At 54.4% G+C, this 25,565-nt stretch overlaps 1 protein-coding gene across 2 annotated transcripts in view; it reads left to right on the forward strand.

Annotated features, from left to right (window-relative positions):
* SLC37A2 (solute carrier family 37 member 2) overlaps positions 1-20,762 on the forward strand; it is a 28,861-nt gene extending 8,099 nt beyond the window's left edge. The window contains exons 2-19 of one of the 2 annotated variants that reach the window (XM_005894353.3): positions 6,590-6,671; positions 7,139-7,232; positions 7,348-7,426; positions 9,583-9,718; positions 10,100-10,176; positions 11,095-11,261; positions 11,787-11,824; positions 12,060-12,212; positions 12,539-12,629; positions 14,111-14,173; positions 14,446-14,531; positions 14,997-15,045; positions 15,216-15,289; positions 15,553-15,631; positions 15,752-15,849; positions 16,083-16,147; positions 16,360-16,416; positions 18,395-20,762. In XM_005894353.3, coding sequence (XP_005894415.2) covers positions 6,590-6,671; positions 7,139-7,232; positions 7,348-7,426; positions 9,583-9,718; positions 10,100-10,176; positions 11,095-11,261; positions 11,787-11,824; positions 12,060-12,212; positions 12,539-12,629; positions 14,111-14,173; positions 14,446-14,531; positions 14,997-15,045; positions 15,216-15,289; positions 15,553-15,631; positions 15,752-15,849; positions 16,083-16,147; positions 16,360-16,387 — 1,459 coding nt within the window. In that variant the 3' untranslated portion in view covers positions 16,388-16,416; positions 18,395-20,762. The remainder of the gene's footprint in view (positions 1-6,589; positions 6,672-7,138; positions 7,233-7,347; positions 7,427-9,582; positions 9,719-10,099; positions 10,177-11,094; positions 11,262-11,786; positions 11,825-12,059; positions 12,213-12,538; positions 12,630-14,110; positions 14,174-14,445; positions 14,532-14,996; positions 15,046-15,215; positions 15,290-15,552; positions 15,632-15,751; positions 15,850-16,082; positions 16,148-16,359; positions 16,417-18,394) is intronic. The other variant, XM_070365028.1, reaches the window with a different exon arrangement.
* Positions 20,763-25,565: the final 4,803 nt, after the last annotated feature.

A 25,565-nucleotide genomic window follows, 5' to 3' on the forward strand; every position in this document is an offset into this window, starting at 1 on the left:
CTGGTTCTTACCATCCCCAGCCCTCTCTCCCTTTCAGATCTGCTGAGTCCCAGAACTGGCACATCCAAGGACAGGCCACCAAGTTCATTTCCTCAGGGCAAGTGCCAAGGTCACCACCAGCCCAGTCTCTCACGTGGCCAACCCGAATGGCCCTATCCATCTACTAGCTGCCCCAGACTCCGTTGAAGGGCTGGGCTGAGGCAGGAAGTGATAGGAGTGGGTCAATGAGGGAGCTCAAGTCCCCCTTGACCTGGGGCCTGAAATGGGAATGGGAACTGTCTGCAGTGTGGCTGCAAAGCCAGGAGGGGGATGCAAGGACTGGGGGATGACCCGGTAGACGCTGGACGAAAGGGGCCTTCCGCCCCTGTCTCCTAAGGTCCCTCTCCTGGGCTCTTTCTTATTTTCTATTGTTGCGCTGGTGGTGGTAGCAGGTCCTTGGGGTTTTGTTTGTTATCGGTCACTGCTTTGACAGACATTGTTCTTTGTCCCTACCTCAGAAGCGTTTCTAGTGCAAAGTCTTAACGAGGTCCATAAAGCTATTAGCGTGCTCATTTGAAAGAGTAAGTTGGACTGTCAGCTAATAGTTAAGAGATAGCCAGTCCACCTCTCTATCTGACTTGGTTACTCAGTAACCAGTGCTGGGCAAGGGGAGGTGAGACTCTCGGAAGTGACATTTCTCACTAACACAGACTTGGAGGGTCCTGGGATAGGCGCCCAGCCTGGAACAGTCTGTGGGCCTTGCCGAGCAGGTTCCGGGGTCCCTGGCTTGCTTGTCCAGCCTGCCCAGCCCCTGGGCTGCCTTCCCTCCCCTCTGCAGCTGCCCTGGGGCCAGCTGGGTAAGGCCAGGCTCTGTGAGTGTTTTCCCCCTGCCCCCCTTTCTGGGGCCCCTTGGTTCTGAAAGAAGGGCTCGTGAGCAGAAGTGAAACTTGAGGCTTCCACAGGCGTCAGGAGCCCATCAGCTATCTTCAGTGAGCTACTGTGAGGTTGCTGGCCTCAGCCCAGCCCTGCACTCCACCCATGTCCCCAGTCCCCTTTGAACTGTGGCACCTTGGCCTTTTTCTTTAAGAGATGTCAAAGCGGAAAGTGAACTGGACCAAGGAGCGGCCCGGCTCCGAGCACGCTCTGCCCAGCTAGCCGGGCCCCTCTGGGCTCCTCCTGCCACCGTGCTGGAGTCCAGGCAAGGAGTCCCAGAGGAGGCCAGTGCCCAGCCTGGCGTCACACAGCACTCTGAGGACCTTCTGCCCCACAGCCTCCCTCCCTCTGACGCTCCTGCTCTCTTGGGTGTCAGGTTCTCTACAGAGGGATGGGGTCAGAGCTGGGAGAAAGGTCAGCAGGCCTCTGGGCAGGGCTGGAATCTGGCCGATCGGCATGTCTATGGACCTCTGCTAAGCCTCTCCATCTACTCCCAAGGGAGTGCAGGGGCGGGCCCAGCAGACCAACCTGTGCTCTGTCCCCTTGCAGGCTCCCCCGTGGGCACTCGTAGCCTCAGGCGTCTGCAAAGACGCCTCCAGCCCAGGTCTGCATACTGGGCCGGTGGGGAGGAGTGGACTAGCCAGCCTCCAGACCCCTACCTTACAGGCACATCCAGGGCCTGGAGCCCCCACTACTCAGAGCAGCTTGGTGCCCACCCCCACCCTGCTCACCTCCCGCCCGCTCCAGTTTTCCTTCCTCAAAACCTGAAATCATCGTCGCTGTCATTTTTAAGTGTGGACTGCGTGTCAGAAACCTGTAAGAGGTATGCATCACCCTGTGAGAGAGGTGATAAACTGTACTTTCAGTGACACACAGGTGTGAGGAATGAGAGCAGGTTTCACCTGATTCCTGAGTCCAGGGCACCACCAAGGGTCTTCCCGGGGGTGGCCATGTGCCTGGGGAGTGGCTGGCAGGATGGACGAGGCAGAGGAAGCCGGCCCTGCCTTCTGCGAGGAAGCCGTCTGGAGTTTTCCCAACTCACCAGCAGGGCAGAGCCCTGGGTCCCTACCTGGCTGGTGCCCAGAACTCTGTGACCTAGAAAATCCCATCCCACTTCAGTGACATCCCGTCGCCCCAAGAGACAGTCCAATCTTGCCCAGGGCCCTCCGTGACCTGTCCCTTTCCTCCTTCCCAGCGCCCTCACCTGCCATGCTTGGCTCAGCCCCACCTTCCAGACACCCTGAACTACACCCTGAACCATACAGAGTTCCCCAAACAGGTAGTGATATTCACGCCTCCACGCTTCAGCACACGCACTTCCCCTCTCTCTGGCCCTGCTCCCGCCCCAGCCCTGGTGGACCTGGCTGCCGCCTGCTAGTTTGTGAAGACTATACTGAGACCTCACCTCCAGGATTCTTTCTTTCTTTCTTTTTTAAAAAAATTTTATTGGAGTATAGTTGCTTTACAATATTGTATCAGTTTCTGCTGTATGACAAAGTGAGTCAGCTATATATATATATATATATATATATATATATATCCTCTCTTTTTTGCATTTCCTTTCCAGTTAGGTCACCACAGAACACTGAGTAGAGTTCCTTGTGCTCTACAGTAGGTTCTCTTTAGTTATCTATTTTATACTTAGGGCTTCCCAGGTAGCACTGGTGGTAAAGAACCCACTTGCCAGTGTAGGAGATGCAAGAGACCTGGGTTTGATCCCTGTGTCTGGAAGATCCCCTGGGGGAGGGCATGGCAACCCACTCCAGTATTCTTGCCCGGAGAATCCCCATGGACAGAGGAGCCTGGCGGGCTACAGTGCATGGGGTTGCAAAAGAGTTGAACTTGAGTGACGCGAATTAGCACAGCCATCAGTAGTGTATACACATCAATCCAAATCTGATTCATCCCACCCTCTGCTTCCCCTCTGGTATCCATACTTTTGTTCTCTAAGTCTGTGTTCCTTTGCAAATACCCTTTTTCTAGCTTCTACACATACAGGTTGATAGACGATGTTTGTTTTTCTCTTTCTGGCTTCCTTCACCCTGCATGACAGCCTCAGGTCCGTTCACGGATTCCTCTCCTGCCCCTGCCCCCACGCAGCCGGTCTGGGCTTCTGCTCCGGAGTCTCGCGGGGCTGGCCGCCCTCTTTTGTAGCACAGTCACACTGGTCCTGCTGTCGCCCTGCTGCCCCGCGAGCCCCAGCGGGCAGAGGTCTCTCTTACGGTTGGTTTCCCCAGGTCCCTAGCTCAGGGCCCGGCACGTGGTGGGATGCGCATGGGGGTGGGGTGGTCCTGGCTCCATCTCAGGGAGACGGAGATGTCAGCAGCGGGGCCCGGATGTGCTTGCTGTTCTGTCACAGCTTCCCCCACCCGAGGGAGAGGATGCCAGGTGGGGGGCAGATAAGGAAGAGCACCGGGGGCCACAGGCCGGAGAAAGTCCAGGGCGGCGCTCGGAGGTGCCTCCCAGGTGGGCGGGTGCCGGCCCTTGGGGCAGAAGCCGTGTGGTGGGCAGCGCAGGGGCGTGGGGGTGGGGAGGAGAAGGGTGGCTGCCAGCGGGGCTGTGCCTTTTGACCCCTCACTGACTCCGACTGGCTCCTGAGGGCTCCTCGTGGCTGAGGGCAGCCTGGGCCTCACGGCCAGGCTTGTCAAGGGAGGACAGTCAGTGCCGGGGCCTCAGCGGGGCCCCGGGGATCTTTGAGGCCCAGCGCGCGTGCTCAGTCACTCAGTCCTGCCTGACTCTTTACAACTCTATGGACTGTACCTGCCAGGCTCCTCTGTCCATGGGATTTCCCTATGTCCATGGGATTTCCCAGGCAAGAATACTTCCCTAGGGTGTCTTCCCCACCCGGGGGTCGAACGTACGTCTCCTGAGCCTCCTGCATTGGCAGGCAGATTCTTTACCACGGCACCATCTGGGAAGCCAAGGAGATCTGATTTGTCACCAGGGTCACTGCATCCATGTAGCAGCGAAAAGAGACTTGGCTGAGCCCAGGGGTGGAGGTCTTAAGGGTAGCACAGCAGAGACCTGGGGACCAGGGTGAGAGTTACATTGCATTCACCTGTGTTTGACTTAGATGTGGTTGATGCTGTTCTCCCTGTACATCTGATGAGGAAACCAGAGGCAAAAAATTAAAGAACTTGCATTTGGTTGCACAATTAATTAGAGGCTTCCCAGGTGGCTCAGTGGTAAAGAATCCACCTGCCAATACAGGGGACACAGGTTGGATCCCTGGATTGGAAAGATCACCTAGAGCAGGAAATGGCAACCCACTCCAGTATTCTTGCCTGGAAAATTCCATGGACAGAGGAGTCATGGAGTTGCAGAGTCAGACATGACTGAGTGCACACGCGCGCGCGCACACACACACACACACACACACACGCACGTCTACAAAACTTGAAGCTTTTTTCCAGATAGGACACTGGTGAGTGTTAATCTGCAGGGCTGTGGTTTTCTTCCATCCTTTGCTTTCTGAAGAAGCCCAGTTGGGCACAGTCTCCAAATCCTTCCACCCCCTCCCCCCACCCGCTGCCAGATTCTGAAAGTCCCTGATCCAGGAGTCATGAGCCATTTACCAGTTGGAAAACATTGCTACCACCAAGCTTGTCTATGTGGGTCACTGTGGCAGTCCCTGGGAATAACCCCAGATTCCCTGGAGAATCCCTTGTGACTCCCTGCCCCCGTGCACCCCGTGTCTGGAAGTAGGAGCCAGACAGACCACACAGTAGAGGAGCCGGAAAGCCAGGCTAAAGAGTTGGAGCTTCATTCTTCCCCAAGCTTTAAGCTTTTTATTTTGTACAGAGCTTCATACTTAATGGAATGGAGAGCCACTGAGAAATGTTCAGCCTGGTGACGGCAGGGTACATGTACCTTCATTCTCTTCAGAAGATGAACTACGAGGCAGTGGAGAGATGGAGATAGACCAGAAGTCCAGGGGCGAAGTGAGAAGGGTCCTGGCAGCCCAACCTGAGTTCAGCCTCTGATGTAACACCCTTCATTTCACAAACTTGAGCCTTCATAACATGCTTGTGGGGAAGTGATTTGGGGTTTGGAGGCAGATCGCTAGAGAGGGCAGACCGAGCCTCCAGTGTCCTGGCTCTTTGATTCAAGGAGCCCAGGGATAGAATGGGGTTTCCAGGCCCCCTCCCCTCCTTCCCCACCTTCTCCAGGGGATCTTTAAGAAGACAAGGCTCTGGCCTTTCTCCTGGGCTGGAGTCCACGATGAGCTCTCTTTTTCCATGTACTTCCTGGCTCCTGGATGCTGAGTCGGCTCAGCTGATGCTCTGCTGGGGAAGCAGTGACTCAGGAGGACACAGTGGCCCTCCCCAAGATCCTCAGGAGAAGAGGGGAATGGGGCGGTCAGTGGAAACTTCAGTGGTTCCTGGCTGACCTGTGTTTTCCACCCCAGATCAGTGCATGGGATGAGAAGTGGGGGTGGGAGAGGGCTGTGTGATGCGTGAGCCACAATGGAAAGAGTGACCCTTCTGTCTGGAGGAATGGACTAGAATAGAGCCAGGCAGAGGACCTGGGTCCTGTCAACTGGCTTTTCCTCTGCTGCCACATTTCCCTCTATGTTTTGGACTCTGCTCCTACTGGACAGTAGCAGGCACCATTTCTGCAGTGTTCTAGGCTTCTCTGGTGGCTCAGACGGTAAAGAATCTGCCTGCAACACAGGAGACCTGAGTTCGGTCCCTGGGTGGGGAAGATCCCCTAGAGAAGGGAATGGCTACCCATTTCAGTATTCATACCTAGAGAATCTCACAGACAGAGGAGCCTGGAGGGTTACAGTCCATGGGGTGGCAAAGAGTCAGACACGACTGAGCAGCCAACTAGGCTTAAGAGGAGTAGTTGACCTCGGTTTAAAGATAGACCCTTTCTGGAAGTTTGGAATCAACATGTACACACTGATGTATTTAAAATGGGTGATGTATACGTATGGCTCCGTTCCTTCGCTGTTCACTGGAAACTACCTCAACATTGTTAATCGACTGTACCCCAATACAAAATGTTTCTGGTGTTAAAAATAATAAAAAATTTAAAAGTAAAATAAATGGACAACCAGCAAGGACCTACTGTATAGACAGAGAACTCTGCTCAGTGTTATGTCGCAGGCTGGACAGGAAGGGAGTGTGGGGGAAAAGGGATACATGTGTATGTATGGCTGAGCCCCTTGCTGTTCACCTGGAACTATCACCACCTTGTTCATCAGCTCTGCCCCAAAACAAAGCAAAAAGTTTTTTAAACAAAAAGACAATTGGCATGCATCCTCCTCCTCCTGGCTTCCACCGTTTCTGGTATTTAAACACAGTCCTGTCTCCCTGCGCCCCCATCTCTCTCACACACACGCACACAGAGGCACCCTGATCTTAGGGAGGACAGGGAGAAGTAGAGGCGATGGGCAGTGACAAGAGCCACAGAGGGCACTTTGGTGCCGTCTAGGACGCCGCTGTTGGCCCAGCTCTGTTGGGAGGCCTCTGCCCTCGGGAGCAGGAACTCCGAGCACTCTGGCCTCTGGGCACCTGTCCCTCCCCTCCCCTTGGCCTCTGCCCCAAGCTTGTGTCTGGAGGGGAGCGTTGGTGGTGCTGCCAGAACGAGCACAGGTGGACTGCTTCCTGGACACAGTGGAGACAGTAGGCCTGGACTCTCTGCTAACCCAGATGCCCACCTTCCCCTGCAGGTACCGAGCCTTCATCCTGCTCATCACCTTCTTAATCTACACCTGCTATCACATGTCCCGGAAGCCCATCAGTGTCGTCAAGGTGAGTCTGGCCCGGGGGTAAGGAAGAATGCAGGACTGCTGGGCTCAGCAGAAATACGGAAATACTTCAGAAGCACAGCCCGGAGCTCAGTGAAGCACCGTCCTTGTCCCTTGTCTTGGTCACCAAGTCTGTCTCTTCCCCCTTGGCTGACTCCCACTTTCAGCAGTTCTTTTTCCCAGGAGAGTTTCCTGGGTTTCTTCACCAAGAGAGCGGTGTCGGGGAACTGGGGGTGGAACCAGAGAGCAGGACCCTTGGGTCCCCTGGGTGCTGCTCATAGACACCCCTTGCCCTTCACCAAGGCTCTGCCGTGGCCCCTTGCCAGACCGGGTGTCAGAGGAAGACGCAGGGAGTCCAGTGGGGACGGGCAGTGGCCTGCTGTGGTGGGGGAGGTTACTGGCTCCCTTGTGGGCTGGGTTGACTCTGGGGCCACCAGCTACCCCTGACCTGCACACCCGTTGCCTCTCCAGAGCCGTCTGCACCACAACTGCTCAGAGGTGATCCAGCCCGTCAACAGCACCCACAGTCTCAACGACACCACGTGGTGCAACTGGGCCCCCTTTGGTAAGAGCGGGGTGAGCCACTCCTCCCCACGCCTGCTCCCCATCCAGGCCCGGGAAGGGCTTCTTGCAGGGGGCATCCAGATAGCCAGCTTTCTGTCTCTCCCGTCTGCCTTCAGATAAGAGCAACTACAAGGAGTTACTGGGGGCCGTGGACAACGCCTTCCTCGTGGCCTATGCCATCGGCATGTTTATCAGGTAAGAGGCAGAGCCCATGTTGGCCTGTAGGGTGGTTCAGGCTGCTGTCTTCTCTACACCAACCTGGGGCCGTGGGGCCAGAGAGAAAGTTGTTGGAAATGAGACAAGCCTTCCACACATCCCGTCACCCGTAGCTGGCGTGTTGCCACCATCACCCAGCCTGCTCCTTCACCTGGCTGACTCCCTCTTTTAGTAACTCTCCTGCAAAGACCTTCCTGGATCTTCTTTTGAGTTTATTCACTCAGATGGCATGTCAACGGTGTGGCTGGAATATGGTCTGTCCTGGACAGGGATCCTTCACGGATAACCCGAAAGCTGAAAGCCCAGCATGGCTTTTATGTAGCAAGCATGATGTTTGTTCCCAGGAGGTGGGGGTGGCTGAGGCTGGGTACTACCTCTAGAGAGCTCACAGCCTAGTGGAGTGACCGATGCTTCAGCAGCTACGTTATAAACAGTGTGGTGGCTCTGAGACAGAGGTGGCTACGTACGGAGCTCCAAGGAGTCGCTTAGTCTGAGCTGGGATTAGAAAAGAGGGGTCAGGAAAGGCTTCTTGGAGAAGATGACACTTGAACTGATGAAGAGAAATTGGACTTGACTCATTTGAAAAGATCCTGATGCTGGGAAGGATTGAAGGCGGGAGGAGAAGGGGATGACAGAGGATGAAATGGTTGCATGGCATCACCAACTCAATGGACAGGAGTTGGAGCAAACTCCGGGAGTTGGTGATGGACAGGGAGGCCTGGCATGCTGTAGTCCATGGGGTCACAAAGAGTCGGACACGACTGAGCGACTGAACTGAACTGAATAGAGACAAGAGTCTTTCCCAGTGGCTCAGTGGGTAAAGAATCCACCTGCAAGGCAAGAGACACAGGAGACAGGTTTGATCCCTGGGTGGGGCGATTTTCTCGAAGAGGAAATGGCAACCCTCTCCCATATTCTTGTCTAAAAAATTCCTTGGACAGAGGAGCCTGGAGGGCTACAGTCCACAGGGTGGCAGAAAGTTAGACATGACTGAGCACACTCGCACAATGGAGTCATGGCTTGGTGAAATAAGGCAGGTGTAATTTGAAGCAGCATGACTGCACAGAGGGCAGGGGGTGGAGTGGGGGACTCCTAACAGGTTTACCAACATGTAAAATGCAGAAGACGGGGCTGAAGAACGAGGTCATTGTGTACTAGGCTGTGGGCTCAGGAGAGCCACTGAGTGGGTGGCTCAGTGGGTGTCATGTTCAGATCCACATGTCAGACAGATACTGAGAGGCTGACGGAGGTGGACTTGAGGGAGAGAAGGGCTGATTGGCTTTTCTGGTAACTCAGATGGTAAAGAATCTGCCTGCAATGCGGAAGATGCCCTGGAGAAGTGAATGGCAACCCACTCCAGTATTCTTGCCCATGGGCAAAGGAGCCCAACTGGGCTATAGTCCATGGGGTCACAAAGAGTTGGACATGACGGAGTGACTGACAGTTCACTTCAGGGCTGACTAGCAGGTCACACTAAGGAACAGATTTAATAGTAGCTCCAGCTGGGCTTGGAGGAAAGCTTGAGTTAGAATGGTATTATTAATAATAGAGATGGAGAGAAATGACGCGCTGGAGAGAAATAAGAGGAGCAGCAGGCAGGTCTTGGAGGTCGCTTGTGGAGGGTGGGCCGCAGGGACAGGAGACTGAGGTAGCTCGCTTCCGGCTTGAGTGGCCAAATGTGGGGATGCCATCGAGTCCACTGAGGGGCGCAGACATGGGGCAGGGTCTGGGAGGGGGGCAGAGGAGTCCAGTCTTTGGAGTTGTTGATTAGCAGCTATTTGGGAGGCAACGCAGTCAGGATGTCCAGAAGCAATGTGGATATGATCCTGGGAGAAAGTTCAGGGCTGTAGACACACAGCTGGGCTGTGTACATGTACATACATGACAGGTAAAACCATAAACGTGATGCGAGAGAGAATGCATGAGATGGACTGGTCAGCCAAAGGGGAAGAAGAGGGTCACGGGGATGTTACAGAGGCCACTTTGCCGGGCACGTTGTGAGGCGTGTCGTCAAACAAAGCAGAGGCGCCTAGTGGCAACACAGAGGTCCCTGGTGGGGCCCTGGGGGAGCCAGGAGGCGGAGGGCAGGGGTGCGAGGTAGCCGAGATTAACCACGAATCCAACTCTCTCTGCAGCGGCATTTTTGGGGAGCGGCTCCCCCTCCGGTACTACCTCACAGCCGGAATGCTGCTCAGCGGCCTTTTCACCTCACTCTTTGGCCTGGGGTATTTCTGGAACATCCACGTGCTCTGGTACTTTGTGCTGGTGCAGGTACGAGCCTCCTCCGTCTTGCACTCGGGGCTCTGTTCCTGCCACAGAAAGATCACAGAGGCTGTGAGTCCTTCCCAGCCGCTCCAGGTCACAGCAGATCCCGACCCAGGCTCCTTTATCACAGTGCGGGGTCCCCTGCCCACAGCCAGGGCGGCCTCGCCAGCTCAGGGAGTCTGCACTGAGCGTCAGCCTGAGGTCTGTGGAGGTGCCTGTGAGGCCCAGTCTCTGCTGTAGGGACCTGGGGTCAGAGGGGCATCAGCTGGTGGGTGTGTGCATGCGTGTGAAGGAACAGGGAGCATAGTGTGGATTCTGGAGGGCTCCCCCATCCCAGGGGCTGCACCACTCAGTCCAGGGGCCTCTGTCCCCCCACTTTCCCTGCAGATCTTCAATGGACTCGTGCAGACCACGGGCTGGCCTGCCGTGGTGAGCTGCGTGGGCAACTGGTTCGGGAAGGGCAAGTGAGTGTGACCAGGGAGGCGGGTGGGCATTGCCTGGGGGTGCTGGGCTGGTGTGGGGGCAGGAGGTCCCTTGTGGCCTCTGATACGATTTTAGGACCAAAGATTAGAAATAAGCCTCTGTCCTGCTGACTCGCACAGGCTGGGATATAAATGTTTTAGTGACTAAAAGCAGTGACTTTTTTCATTGCTGAGGTTTTAATCCTTAAAACCTGCCATCTTCGTTATGCCTTTTCCTCATAATAGATGAGTTTCCATTTTGCATGAAAACAAAAATGAAGCCTATAAAACTCTGTGTGTGTGTATATATATAAATGCATATACTCATATATTTTAATGCATATATATGTATATGTCTTATATATTTATTTATTTTTCCCTTGAACTGGCTTTTGTGCAAAAAAAAAATAAAAAGTTTCTTTTGGGCAGAGTTTCTCAGCCCTGGCGCTGTTAACACTGTGGGCTACATCTGGGGCTGTGTAATTCTTTGCTGGGGGGCCGTCCTACACGTTGTAGTGTTTAGCAGCCTCTACCTGCTAGACACCACCAGCACACTCTGGGCTGGATCACCAGAACTCTCCAGACAGTGTCCATGTCCCCTGGGGGCAGTCACCCTTAGCTGAGGCTTTCAGAGTCACAGCCTCAGGGCAAGAGAAGAAAGGGTGGGGCTGCGGCCCTGGGACGGAGGGGAGGGAGGGCTTGCTCAGGGAGCTGGCTGGGGAGCAGGACACCACAGGCCTGGCTGTCGCTCACTCGATGCCAGCCAGCCCTGCCCCTCCTCCCCGACTGGGGTCTTCGGGCACGGAGGCTACAGGCAGCCAGCTGTTCGCACTTGGCCTAGGCGGTGTCGGTGAGCCCAGGGCTTCTCTTCTTACGCTTCCTGCTCTTGCCTCCCTGCCCCCCTCCCCACCTCCCCTCCAGGCGGGGGCTCATCATGGGCATCTGGAACTCCCATACGTCCGTGGGCAACATCCTGGGCTCCCTGCTGGCTGGCGTGTGGGTGGATCAGCAGTGGGGCCTGTCCTTCGTGGTGCCCGGCGTCATCACCGCCATCATGGGCGTCATCACTTTCTTCTTCCTCATCGAATGTGAGTGGACCCCTCTCCCCCCATCCCCACAGGGCCAGAGCGAAGCTTCCCAGTTAGGTTCCGGGAGAAGGAGGCTGGTCCCGTGGGGGTCGCAGGGTTGGAGGCCCAGGCGTGTGACTCAGAGGACGACCTCTCTGGGCCTCGATTTCTCGCATGGGACACCTGCTTTCCTGGGCTGTGGAGAGTGTCTGTGAGACGCATGTCAGGATGCCTGGCAAACGCTGGCTCCTCTGACCCTGAGGCTGGAGAAATGGGTTGGACGGCACCCTCTCCATGCTTGCTGCTTTTTTTCTGGCTCCCTGACAGATGGCCCCTGGAGTCATGGCCATGGTCACTTGTAAGCAAGAGAATGAAAGTCCAAGAGGCTCCCGTGGTTAGGAGACCCAGGCCTCAAAGGTGGTCTCTGGAGCCCTGGCTCCCTCGTGCTAAAAAGTCCACGGGCCCCCTTGGGGGTGTGGGGCTCACACGCCATGCAGGGTGAGGGCCTGGTCTGCTGGCAAGCTTCTTAGAAGGTTTTCCTTTCAGACCCAGAAGACGTGGACTGCTCCCCGCCTCAGCACCACGTGAGTGTGGCCCCCAGCCCCACTCCACCAGGGGGCTGGTCCCAGAGAGGCCTGGGGAGTTGAGGAGGGGCCTGTGTGTCCAAAGCTGGGCCCACGGGTGGCTCCCTGGCAGGCTGTGAGTCCGGTTCAGGAGGGGGTGCATACCTCATGCAGCTCATCTCACATGGGTTGTCCCTCTAGCTGGTGGGGGAGTGGTATGTGGATGTGCCCCCAGTAAGGGCTCTTCTCTGCTCAGGGTAATCCAGAAGAGAGCCAAGATCAGCCTGAGGACCCCGCGAATGGACCCAGCTGTAACAAAGAGAGCAGCCTGGAATCAGCTGTCACCTGCTCCAAGGAAGCAAGTGCTCAGCCTTCCGCCATCAGCTTCTTCGGGGCCCTGCGCATCCCGGTGAGTCGTCTGTGGACCAGAAGGAAGAGAGAGGCTCTCTAGATTTTTCTGCTGGGTCTCAGGAGATGGGGATGCTCAGGGTGATCCATGGTTTTTGGAGTGTCTTTACGTGCAGTGCTTAGGGCGGGGGCCCTCCTGGGGAGGGTCATGTGGCCGGACGTTACCCTAGCATTCAGGCAGCAGGCATGTTGCCGTACCTGAGACTGGAGGTGTTCTAGAGGCTGCTCCGTGTGGTGGGCGGTGGAAAGTGCTGGCACAGGGCTCGGTGGCCGCAGGCCCCAGGCTGTCCTGCCCACCTTCCCATCTGCCCTCTGCTGTGCTCCCAGGGCGTGGTCGAGTTCTCCTTGTGTCTGCTCTTCGCCAAGCTGGTCAGTTACACCTTCCTCTACTGGCTGCCCCTGTACATTTCCAATGTGGGTGAGTACACGGGGAGGAAGAGGGGAGAGAGGAAGGGGGGGCCTCCAAGGAAGAAACCCACCATGAGGTGCTTATGACTCCACGAATAGGCAGGATTTCTGCTGACACTCTCCAAGCACAGAAGGAAGATTTTTTCTTTCATGGGAAGCTAAGTTTTGCAGAAACCCTCCTAGTCCCTGACTGATTCCAGCCACTTTTCCTCACTTGGCACTCAGTCGGGGTTAGGAACTCAAATCCTCTCTAACATCTACTCCGGCCTCAAGTGTAGGCAAAACCCCACTTCAGGCCCATTGGCTGGCTCATAGATGGGTGGGATTGGAGGGTCCTGGAGAAACGGTCTGCCTTCTGAATGCCTCCAGGAGTCTCTCAAGCCTTCCCCAGCCCAAGGAAGAGGGCCTGGCAAGCTGCCCCTGCTGCTGGTAGCCTGGTGGGAAACACCGTTCTCTTCCCAGGGGCTGCCGGGATACTTGGGTCATTGATGCCCAGTGCCCAGGTCTGCTGGGCTGCCCACCTTGTGGACTTCCTGTCCCCTGCCTCTGTCTCTGCCCAAGGATGGACAGACATATGAGGAGAGGTCACTTCTGTGGTTAGAAAAGGATGTTTGTGTTCTCTTGTCCTGGGTCTCTGGTTTTCCCCAGGTGGGGCTGCTCTATCAAGGAGCAGCTCTGCCCCCAGAGCCCAGAGCCCCAGAGCCCTGCCAGGGTCAAGGACCTCTCAGCAGGGACACCGGCCTCCCTCCAGGGCCCTGGGGGAACAAGCTGCCGTCCACACGGTACACTTGGGCCACAGGATGCCGTTTGGATGAGTCAGGGCCAAATCTCAAGCTGTAACCTGCCACCTCCCACCCTCACCCTGTCTGCAACTGAGGGGCCTCCCCCAAAGACAGGGCTAGAGGCCAGGGCGGCCCTGTGGACACTGACTCTTTGTTCTGTGGCCTTGATGCTGGCTACAGACCGTGAGTCAACCTTGAGGGCTGGGCTGCCAGTCACACTGCTGGGCGTCCCTCCTTCTAATCCCAGGGCAAGGTCAGGGGCCTGAGGTGCCCATTTTCCTAGTGAGCCTCCTTCCTGGCTCCGTTTATCAGTAGGGAACTCAGAAGGAGGTGACAAGCTCCTGTGCGGGCGTGCTGCTCTGTCAGGGGCGGGCAGGCATGTGGCTGGACGGGCTGAGGCTCAGACAGCGCTGGGGTGCCCCCCGGTGGGACAGGGTCCTTGGGGCCAGATCCCTGTGCTCTCGGAGATCAAGGCCATCCGACGGGAAGAAGGTAGTACGGGCCTGGTGGCCAGAAAGGGCGTCCCGTCCCGAACTGCTGCAGACTCACCTGTGACCTTGGCCAGTCGCTTCCCCCCAGGCCCCCCACTCCTTCTGAAGAAGGGGGCAGTGATCCCGGATCGGGAGTCTGCGGGGACGCTTCCAGCAGTGGCCCTCCACACTGTCTGCCCTGAGTCCCCAGGTCTGAGCACGTGCTTCGTTTTCCACAGTTCACTTCACTGCCAAGGAGGCCGGGGACCTCTCCACGCTGTTCGATGTTGGTGGCATCATAGGTAAGGCCACGCCCTGCCGTGCCTCTCAGCTGGATCCACCTCTTCTCTTGTTGGGTTGCAGACGAGAGGGACAGGTTCCAGCGAGACGTGACCTAGGCAGATGGCAAGGGAAAAGGTGGCATCCTGCCCAGGTGGCCCTCCCGTGAGCCATGGGTACTGGGACGGTTGCAGAGGGAGACACTCTGCTGGCCCGGGGTGCCCCGAGTGGACTGCTGGGGCAGTGCTCGGGGGTCCCCCGTGCCTGGGGCGGCAGTGTGCACATTGTATTCCAGGCGGCATTCTGGCGGGGCTCGTCTCTGACTACATCAATGGCAGGGCCACCACCTGCTGCGTCATGCTGATCTTGGCTGCCCCCATGGTGCGTAGAACCTCAAGGCTGAGGGCCGGGAGCTGTGTGCACGCCCGGGCATCACACACACACACCCGTCTCTTTGCGTGTGTGCAGCCCTGTGCACGGCCAGGGGAGGAGAAGCCAGGATCAGCACAGGGAAAGGGATCCAGACTGAGAATTTTGGAAAAGGACTAGTGGCTCTTTGACCTCAGTTGGAGCGGGGGATGTCAGCTGCTAAACTTCCTGACCAAGGAAAGAATAAGAGGCTGAGGTTTGATAGGAGAGGAGACTTCTGGAGCAAAGGAAAACGATGGATTACTGCATGTTAGACCCTGCCTCCCTGGGACACTTGAGGACCAAGAGGCCAGGGTATGAGAGGAAAGAAGGGAAAGCGGGCTTCTGGGGTTTCCAGTCTTCTGGGCTTCAAGCTAATGGAGGCGGCCCATGGAGAAGCCAGCTTGTGACCCTGCCCCCCTACTTCTCCTCTCTCAGATGTTCCTGTACAACCATGTTGGCCAGAGAGGAATCGGCATCTCCATAGGTAGGGAGCTGGCACTGCCCTGGGGACCACACGAGGCTGGCTTGGGGGCACGGTGGGCAGCCTGGGGAAGTGGAGGTTCTCAGCCTGGAGCCTGGGGGACTCACCTGCTTTGGGGCGGAGGATGATGGTGGCTTCTCCTCTCTAACTGGCCGTCTCCATCACCACCTCAGTCATGCTGCTTATCTGTGGAGCCCTGGTCAACGGCCCTTACGCGCTTATCACCACTGCTGTCTCAGCTGACCTGGTAAGCAGGGCCACCTCGGGGCCTGGCCAGGGGCTCTATCTCCAGGCTCATCTTCCCCACGTCTTTCCCCTTCCCCCAGCCTGCAGAGACGAGATCCTCAAAGTCCTTCAGAGTCCGCCCTGGTTCCCTGTTTCTTCCCAACTCCAAGCCCTCATCACTCCCTTTCCCCGAGCCAGCCCCTTTCTCAGTCGCAGTCCTGCTCAGGGCGCTGCCTCTTAGTTTGGCCCCCACACCCACCCACCCTGACTCTGCTGTCTCTCCAGGGGACGCACAAGAGCCTGAAGGGCAACGCCAAGGCGCTGTCCACTGTGACAGCCATCATCGATGGCACTGGATCCATAGGTCTGTAACTTTCACCCTGGGCTCTCCCAACAGACCCCCGAGCCTGGTCTTGGGCAGAGTTTTAGGATGGAGGGCACAGCCCCTGCTCTGGGCCCTTCTCTGACACTGTGCTCCGCACAGGTGCGGCTCTAGGGCCTCTGTTGGCCGGGCTCATATCCCCCACGGGCTGGAACAACGTCTTCTACATGCTCATCGCTGCCGACGTCCTGGCCTGCTTGGTAAGAGTTTGGGGGCACACAGATGGGTAGGGGAGGGGTCCCCTCCTGCAGGCCTGGAAGCTGGGGCTCCAAAGTGTCCAGACGATGAGGACCGCTTCCTTTGCACGAAGCACTCTGCCTCCCATGGGTGACCCCTGCAGAATGGCACTGTGAACAGCCAGCCCAGTGGTCACCTAGTGTTAGGGACTGGCCACATGCTCCATGCTTGTGTCTCCCTCCCCTCCTCCCCACAGCTCCTCTGCCGGCTGGTGTACAAAGAGATCCTGGCCTGGAAGTCATCCCTGAGCAAAGACAGAGGGTAAGTCCTGCGGAGGGAGCGCTGGGGCCCTGTCCACCCAGCCTCACTCCTCCTGGGAGTGAAATCCATCGCTCGGGGGCTCTGCACAGTCTGAGCCCAACTCCAGCCCAGACCTCAGGGACGTGGCCCGCGGACCCCGAACGTGCCCGTGAGCCCCGGCCCGGCCCCCAGCTCCACTAACCCGTCGTCTATTGTCCCATGTGTCTCCATAGCTCTAATGTGGCCCTAACCCACGCGTGATAGTCTTTTCCTCAAGTCCCATGACTTTTGTGAGTATTTCCTTCAAGTCTGTGACTACTGTGCTCTTAAGAGTGCATGCAAAGCCTCTCTCTCCTCCAGTGTGATTTTTCTGATTTTCCTGACTTTTCTGACTTTCGCTTTTTCTTTGGGGGCCAGTTCCAAAGATTCGGACTCTGGGTGGAATATGGTGCTTGGGAAGTATTTCCTCAGAGGCCAGAGCCGCTGGGAAGGTCAGCAGCCTCTCCTTACCGAGAGTGACAGGGTTTGGGACGGGCCCCACCCCCCAGGACAGAGGAGATGGCATCTGGGGAAATAGTTTTTCCTCTGAACTCAGACACTGAGCTGTCTGCACCTCCCAGAGTTCAGAAGCCGAGGGCGTCTGGCCTGTCTGACTGGGGTATGCAGAAAAAAAGCAAGTGCCAAGCGAAGCCTCTGGAACAAAACCCCAAGCTGACCTGAGGCGTGGTCTGCCTGTCGCCCAGCGGTGGTGGGTGCAGAGGTGGCTCAGACAGGCTCGCGGCTGAGCCTGGGCGTGAGAGGCTGGGCCGTGCAGCTGGTGCTGAGGCTGGGAATGTTCTCTCGCAGCCTTTCTGGCTTTCCTTAGGAAGCTCTTGCTCGTGAGAAGCAGCCCGAGCGATGGACAGGGTCTGGATGGTAAATGTGAGGAAGAACCCGCTGGGGACCTGGGAACCAGCGCCATATCTGGGGAGGCACTTCCCTTTAAGGAAGGTGTCATCCCGGCTCAGGGAGAGCAACCCGCAGGGCAGGAGGCGTTAGCGGGGCCTCTGTCCTGCCCTGCCCTGGAGGGGGAGCAGAGGATGGCACCTCAAGACCAATGCTGCTTCCACCTGCTGCCCCCCGCCCCCCAGACCAGGCCTGCGGGGACCTGGGGAGGAGAGGGACGGAGGCAGGAGGGGAGGAGAATGATGCATAGTGAGCGTCTGCTCTGGGCGTTGACTTGAGTCTGTCTAGCTGTACTGGCGTCCCTCTCAGCAGCCCCGAGAGGTAGAGGCGAGAGGACAGAGGCTCAGAGCTCACGGAACACACCTCAGGCCTTTAGCTCGTCCCAGCAGAGCCCGCCTTCGGACCTAGGTGTGCGGGTTCACTGCCATCTGCATCGTCAATGGGTCTTTCTGTGAGGCAGGCCTGTGTCGGGGGCGCGGAGGCACAGAGCCAGGGCTCGGCACCAGAAACCCTGGACAATCCTGACTTCTCTGCTCGCCTGCTTCTGTCGAACCTTGGCACCTTCTCCGAATGTCCGCGTCCTTGTGTGTCCAATGGGGGTGCTCATTCCTAAATACCTGATTGGGTTGGTCTCAGGCTGAGACACGCTGGGATAAAATATGACATGGCTTTGCAAAGCCATCAGACGTGGTACAAACACTGTGAAGTTTTTTGAAACATGATTCTGGCTTGGTGCTCCCTGCTGAAGAGGGGACGGGGAGCCCTAATGACAATGAACAGGAGGAAAAGCAATTATTGGGTTGGCCAAAAAGTTCATTCGGGGTGTTTCCATACATTGTTATCAGTTCAGTTCAGTCACTCAGTCATGTCCGACTCTTTGTGACCCCATGGACTGCAGCACGCCAAGCTTCCCTGTCCATCACCAACTCCTGGAATTTGCTCCAACTCCTGTCCACTGAGTCAGTGATGCCATCCGATCATCTCATCCTCTGTTATTCCCTTCTCCTCCTGCCTTCAATCTTACCCAGCACTAGGGTCTTTTCTAATGAGTTAGTTCTTTGCATCAGATGGCCAAAGTACTGGAGCTTCAGCATCCTTCCAGTGAATGTTCAGGACTGATTTCCTTTAGGATTGACCAGTTTGATCTCCTTCATATGATGTTATGGGGAAACCCGAATGAACTTTTTGGCCAGGCCAGTATTAAGGGACCCAGTATTAAGGCAAGGGGACTTGCCTTCCCTGTTCCCACTGTTGGGATGGGAGCCAACACTTGTTAACCAGTGTCTCACCTTCTCTTCCACTGCCTCTGTCCTCTTCATGCAGGTATAGAGAAATGTGAGGCCCCTGATCAGAGCAGAAACATGGAGGGACCTTGCCGGGTCCCAAGGTGCCCCCCCACACAGATGGCTGAGGCAAAAAGCCCCTTGACCCAGCACCAGCCAGCCCAGCCCATGAGGCTTCCAAGGGCTAGGAGACGCTCCACGGGAAAGGACCGCCAAGTTCGAGGACATGGAAAACTCAAGGGCCTTGTTGGAGAATGGAGGGAACGCAGAGTGCTCACCATACTGAGAAGGCATCTTGAGACCAAAACAAAACGCTCAGGCAGCTCCGCGCCATCAATGGATCAGTTTATTACAGGGTCACTTAACGGATGGAGTAGGCTGGACAGCGATCTGGGAGCACCCCCATGCCGCCCAGGGGCCATGGTAATGATTCTATGGCTAACCTGGGGGACGGGGAGGCAGGACATGCCTTCCTAAGTGAAAATTTATGAACACGTAACCAGTCTTGTGGCTGCTGGGAACATGTCAGAGAAGATTTCCATCATTGTTTAGGGACTAACAGAGCATAGAGGCTACCTGGTCCTAATGGTTATTAAACAGTATCTATTAACTTCCAAAGCCCTTGATAACAGGGCAATGATTCAGCATACCGTACAGTCCTGAGCAGGCCCAGCGGAAGGAGAGGAGAGACTGTGAGGATCCCTGATGGTGTCAGTTCCGCTGACAGTGATCCAGGCCTGAACTCTGGAGACCGCAGGCCGGAGAGATTGGGGCTGAGGGCTGTCAGCATTTTGGTACAAGGAGGGGTCTGCTCAGACTCTTTCTTGTCCAGATTCCAAGATGGATAGCCGAGGTTCAGTGAGGCCAAGGCCTGGAAAGAGTGTGTCTCTCCTTCTCATGTCAAACTTGAACCCGTGTAATCAGCCTCTGCCTGAAAGTGTTATTTCAGAGCCACCAGACCTCTCTTGGTCCCTTATGTCCACAAGCCTGTTTTCTCCGTGTGTTTCCCCACACTGGCACCCCTGCTTCTACCCTCCATTTGATCCTGTTTCCAACCTCTGACCCACTTTGATTAAAACATTATTGCTGTATGCTCCAGGGACCAGGGAGAGGCAGGGCAGTGTTGGGGGTGTCACTCCCAGGCGTGGCCAGCTCCTGAGTGTGAGGGCACCTTGCCTCCCTCTTGTCCCAGCCCTCTGTGTCCCCAGGGCAGATGGCTTATCAGGGCAGTGCTGTGGGGGAAGTGTGTAGGGCGGTGGGGTGGGGGGGGGGCATGACCCAAAGTCCCAGTATGTTATTAAATATTTTGATAATGAAATACCAGTGGTTACTGAGTGTTCACTGTTGGCCACCCTGAACCCTTGGGTCTGCCAGGCAAGCTCTTGGCATCTCTGTCTGCCCTCTGACACTGCCCATCAGCCCGGTGCCAACGTCTGTTGCCAGCTGCTCCTGTGCTCATTGGGGATCATGTGGGCTATTGGCACAGCATCCCAGGACCTCGGAGCAGTGTGCTGGGTGCTCCAAACTGGGGTGCTCATGGCAGCTGTGCCTAGAGGAGGCAGTTCAGTCAGTTCGGTTATGCAGTCATGTCTGACTCTTTGTGACCCCATGGACTGCAGCATGCCAGGCTTCCCTGTCCATCACCAACTCCCAGAGCTTGCTCAAACTCAGGTCCATTGAATCAGTGATGCCATCCAACCATCTCATCCTCTGTCATCCCCTTCTCTTCCCACCTTCAATCTTTTCCAGCATCAGGGTCTTTTCCAATGAGTCAGTTCTTTGCATCAAGAGGCCAAAGTATAGGAACTTCAGCTTCAGCATCAGTCCTTCCAATGAATATTCAGGACTGATTACCTTTTGGATGGACTGGTGTGATCTCCTTGCAGTCCAAGGGACTCTCAAGAGTCTTCTCCAACACTACAATTCAAAAGCATCAATTCTTCGGTGCTCAGCTTTCTTTATGGTCCAACTCTCACATTCATACACGATTACCGGAAAAACCATAGCTTTGACTACACGGACCTTTGTTGGCAAAGTAATGTCTCTGCTTTTGAATATGCTGTCTAGGTTGGTCATAACTTTTCTTCCAAGGAGTAAGCGTCTTTTAATTTCATGGCTACAGTCACCACCTGCAGTGATTTTGGAGCCCAAGAAAATAAAGTCTCTCACTGTTTCCATTGTTTCCTCATCTATTTGGCATGAAGTGATGGGACTGGATGCCATGATCTTAGTTTTTTGAATGTTGAGTTTTAAGCCATTTTTTCACTCTCCTCTTTCACTTTTATCAAGAGGTTCTTTAGTTCCTCTTCACTTTCTGTGATAAGGATGGTGTCATCTGCATATCTGAGGTTAATGATAGTTCTCCCAGTAATCTTGATTCCAGCTTGTGCTTCATTCAGCCTGGCATTTCGCATGATGTACTCTGCATGTAAGTTAAATAAGCAGAGTGACAATATAAGGCCTTTGTGTACTCCTTTCCTCAGCAGTGGGGATACTGATAACCCAAGGGTATGCCTGGAGGCTGGTTCATTCTTTGGCTACAAATCTTTTGGATACACACTGAGACAGGTCGTATACACACCAGTGGTGACAGTTCAGTTCAGTCGCTCAGTCGTGTCCGACTCTGCGACCCCACGAATCGCAGCACGCCAGGCCTCTGTCCATCACCAACTCCCGGAGTTCACTCAGACTCACGTCCATCGAGTCAGTGACGCCATCCAGCCATCTCATCCTCTGTCATCCCCTTCTCCTCCTGCCCAATCCCTCCCAGCATCAGAGTCTTTTCCAATGAGTCAACTCTTCGCATGAGGTGGCCAAAGTACTGGAGTTTCAGCTTTAGCATCATTCCTTCCAAAGAAATCCCAGGGCTGATCTCCTTCAGAATGTTTTTCTGGAACTCTCTTGAGTTCCAGAAAATAGTGGTGGACAAATAGTAAGTCTCAAACTACTAAGACTCACTCCGGCTTGAAAAGCAGGAGCCAGTTGAAGTGTCTTTTTTTCTTGGGGATGATCTTGTTCCCTCAAGACCATCCCCAAGAAAAAGAAATGCAAAAAAGCAAAATGGCTGTCTGAGGAGGCCTTACAAATAAATAGGTGCGAAAAGAAGAGAAGCAAAAAGCAAAGGAGAAAAGGAAAGATATACCCATTTGAATGCACAGTTCCAAAGAATAGCAAGGAAAGATAAGAAAGTCTTCCTCAGTGATCAGTGCAAAGAAATAGAGGAAAACAATAGAATAGGAAAGACTAGAGATCTCTTCAAGAAAATTAGAGATACCAAGGGAAGATTTCATGCAAAGATGGGCTCAAAAAAGGACATAAATGGCAGGGACCTAACAGAAGCAGAGGATATTAAGAAGAGGTGGCAAGAATACACAGAACTGTACAAAAAAGATCTTCACGACACATATAATCATGATGGTGTGATCACTGACCTAGAGCCAGACATCCTGGAATGTGAAGTCAAGTGGGCTTTAGGAAGCATCACTACAAACAAAGCTAGTGAAGGTGATGGAATTCCAGTTGAGCTATTTCAAATCCTAAAAGATGATGCTGTGAAACTGCTGACTCAATATGCCAGCAAATTTGGAAAACTCAGCAGTAGCCACAGGACTGGAAAAGGTCAGTTTTCATTTCAATCCCTAAGAAAGGCAATGCCAAAGAATGCTCAAACTACTGCACAATTGCACTCATCTCACACACTAGTAAAGTAATGCTCAAAATTCTCCAAGCCAGGCTTCAGCAGTACATGAACCGTGAATTTCCAGATGTTCAAGCTGGTTTTAGAAGGCAGAGGAACCAGAGATCAAATTGCCAACATCCGCTGGATCATGGAAAAAGCAAGAGAGTTCCAGAAAAACATCTATTTCTGCTTTATTGACTATGCCAAAGCCTTTGACTGTGTGAATCACAATAAACTGTGGAAAATTCTGAAAGAGATGGGAATACCAACCACCTGACCTGCCTCTTGAGAAATCTGTATGCAGGTCAGGAAGCAACAGTTAGACCTGGACATGAAACAGACTGGTTCCAAACAGGAAAAGGAGTACATCAAGGCTATATATTGTCACCATGCTTATTTAACTTACATCCAGAGTACATCATGAGAAATGCTGGGCTGGATGAAGCACAAGCTGGAATCAAGATTGACAGGAGAAATATCAATAACCTCAGATATGCAGATGACACTACCCTTATGGCAGAAAGTGAAGAAGAACTAAAGAGCCTCTTGATGAAAGTGAAAGAGGAGAGTGAAAAAGTTGGCTTAAAGCTCAACATTCAAAAAACTAAGATCATGGCATCCGGTCCCATCACTTCATGGCAAATAGATGGAGAAACAGTGGAAACAGTGGCAGACTTTATTTTGGGGGGCTCCAAAATCACTGCAGACGGTGACCGCAGCCATGAAATGAAAAGACGCTTACTCTTTGGAAGAAAAGTTATGACCAACCTAGACAGCATATTAAAAAGCAGAGACATTACTTTGCCAACAAAGGTCCATCTAGTCAAGGCTCTGGTTTTTCCAGTGGTCATGTACAGATGTGAGAGTTGGACTATAAAGAAAGCTGAGCGCGGAAAAATTGATGCTTTTGAGCTGTGGGGTTGGAGAAGACTCTTGAGAGTCCCTTGGACTGCAAGGAGATCCAACCATTCCATCCTAAAGGAAATCAATCCTGAGTGTTCACTGGAAAGACTGATGTTGAAGCTGAAACTTGAATACTTTGGCCACCTGATACGAAGAGCTGACTCATTGGAAAAGACTCTGATGCTGGGCAAGATTGAAGGCAGGAGGAGAAGGGGACAACTGAGGATGAAATAGTTGGATAGCATCACTGACTCAATGGACATGAGTTTGGGTAAACTCCTGGAGTTGGTGATGGACAGGGAGGCCTGGTGTGCTGCAGTCCATGGGGTGGCAAAGAGTCGGACATGACTGAGTGACTGAACTGAACTGAACTGAGTTGAGATGTCTTAATCCTCAGGCCCCCAGGGCAGAGCTGCAATTTAGGTTCTAGAAGGCATCTTTCAGCACCAGGTTTAGGAACTTCCCTGGTGGCCCAGTGGTTAAGAACCCACCTTGCAGTGTCACAAGGAATCCACAGGTTTGATTCCTGGTCAGGGGACTAGGATCCCACATGCAGTGGAGCAACTGAGCCCGTGTGTTGGAGCCCCGTGCGCTACAAGTAGAGAGTCGGTGTGCAGCAAGGAAGACCTGATGTGGCACAACTAAGACCCAACGCAGCCAGATAAATAATAAAAAATAAAAATAGATAAACTGCCCCCATCACTGTCTTTAAAAAACAACAAAGCAGCCGCACTCAGGGGAGCCACTAGATGGCGCCTTCACTCCATGGTAGCCTGTGGCCCCCGCTCCCTTTAGGCTTCCAGAGGCTCCCTCGTCTGCTTGCTTTTCCTCTGGAAGTCTCTTCCCCAGCCTCACTGCTGGTGGCTTTAAACCTTCTCCTTATTAGAAAACTAATAACGTCACGTCCTTCAGAGGATCCCTGTGAGTGAAGGAGACAAGTTAGTGTTAAACACATGCCCTGCTCTGAGGGGCTTGTCTAGTTAGGGGATGAGACAGGAATAGGGAAGCGTTTAAACAATGCAAGAGAAAAACACCAGGGTGGGTGACTCAAGGACTTTGCCATCTGCCCGTCCAGCCCTGAAGGGGCAGGGCCGGGGAGGGTGACCGCAGTGGCAGAGGACGAACAAATGTGACGGTCCAGAAGGACGGAAGTTAAAATGAACACGCACGAAGCCCATAACGTGAGCGCAGGGACTGGAAAACGCGCAGGACACGGTCACCGGCTCAGTGTGGTGCTGTGGAGACGCTAAGGGCGAGTGAACTCTCGGGGCCAGCCTCAGAAATGAGGGCTGGGGTGAAGGTGGGAGTCTGGGGCCCCCTCACCTCGAGATCTGCCCTGGGACACCTGGCTCCCCAGCCCAGGGTCCCTGCTCCCCTGCAGCCCTGGGCACCGGCTGTCTGTCCCTGGAGGCCTGGGACCTACCTGGCTCCTCTCTGGGCCTCCGCACTCACTCGGGGCTAATGCGGGAGCATCACGTTAATTAGTTATTCATTTAATTTAACTTCACATTTGGTCTCAATTAAGCTTAAAGTGTTCTTCCTTATAGATGTTACAATAGCACTTGTAATTAAAAAGCAGTAACTCTTCGCATTCCTCCTTCGGAGATCCATGGGGAGGCTGGGCTAATGAGGGGGAGTGGGGATAAGCCAAGAAAAGGAAAGCCACTCTCTCAGTGGATCTCCATGCTCTGAGGGGGGCCATCAAGAGTGAGGTTGGGGAAGGAATGGACACGTTGTGGGGTTGGTGGGCACCCTGAGAACTGGAGAGTGGACCTGGAGCTGAGGGGCAGGCCTCAGCTATGCAGGCGTGGGGTATGGGGAGGATGGGTGAGGGAGGGTAGAAGGAGGTGGTCCTTAGGGGTGGAGGTTGGGGCTCTACATTGGGGGGGAGGGCGCACAATAATGCCCCCTCCTCCAGAGAGGTCCGCATCCTGAATGCCAGGATCAGTGAATGTTATCTTTCACAGTAAATGAGACTCTGCAGATGCAGTTAAGGACCATGACGTGGGGAGACTATTCTGGATTGGGAGTGAGGCCCAGTGTAATCACAGCTGCTCCTGATAAATCGGAGAGGCAGGCAGCAGTGTCAGGTGTCAGATTAGGTGACGCTGGCCTTTTTAAACATGTAATTAGTTACTTGATTTATTATTGGCGGAGGCGGCCTTAGTTGCAGCACACGGGGTCTTCTCCTTGTGGCACGCGGGTTTCTCTCTCTAGTTGTAGTACACAGGCTCAGTTGTCCCAATGCGGGATCTTAGTTATCTGACCAGGGATCGAACCCATGTCTTCTGTGTTGGAAGGCAGATTCCTAACCACTGGACCACCAGGGAGGTCCCTGATGCTGGCTTTTTAAAAAATATTCTAAAATTTTTTAATTTTTGGCCTCCACCTTGCTACTTGCATGCGAGATCTTAGTTCCCTGACTGGGAATTGAACCTGCATCCTCAGCAGTGAAAGTGCCCAGTCCTAACCACTGGATCACCAGGGAATTCCCAGAAGATGCTGGCTTTGAAGATGGAGGCAAGGCCAAGGAATATGGACAGCCTCCAGAGGCTGGAAAAGGCAAGGAAACAGGATTCTTCTCTGGAGCCTCCAAAACCTTGATTTTAGCCTTGTGAATTCATTTCAG

The sequence above is a fragment of the Bos mutus genome, chromosome 29 (genome assembly GCF_027580195.1).
Source record: "Bos mutus isolate GX-2022 chromosome 29, NWIPB_WYAK_1.1, whole genome shotgun sequence".
In the NCBI taxonomy this organism is placed as follows: domain Eukaryota; kingdom Metazoa; phylum Chordata; class Mammalia; order Artiodactyla; family Bovidae; genus Bos; species Bos mutus.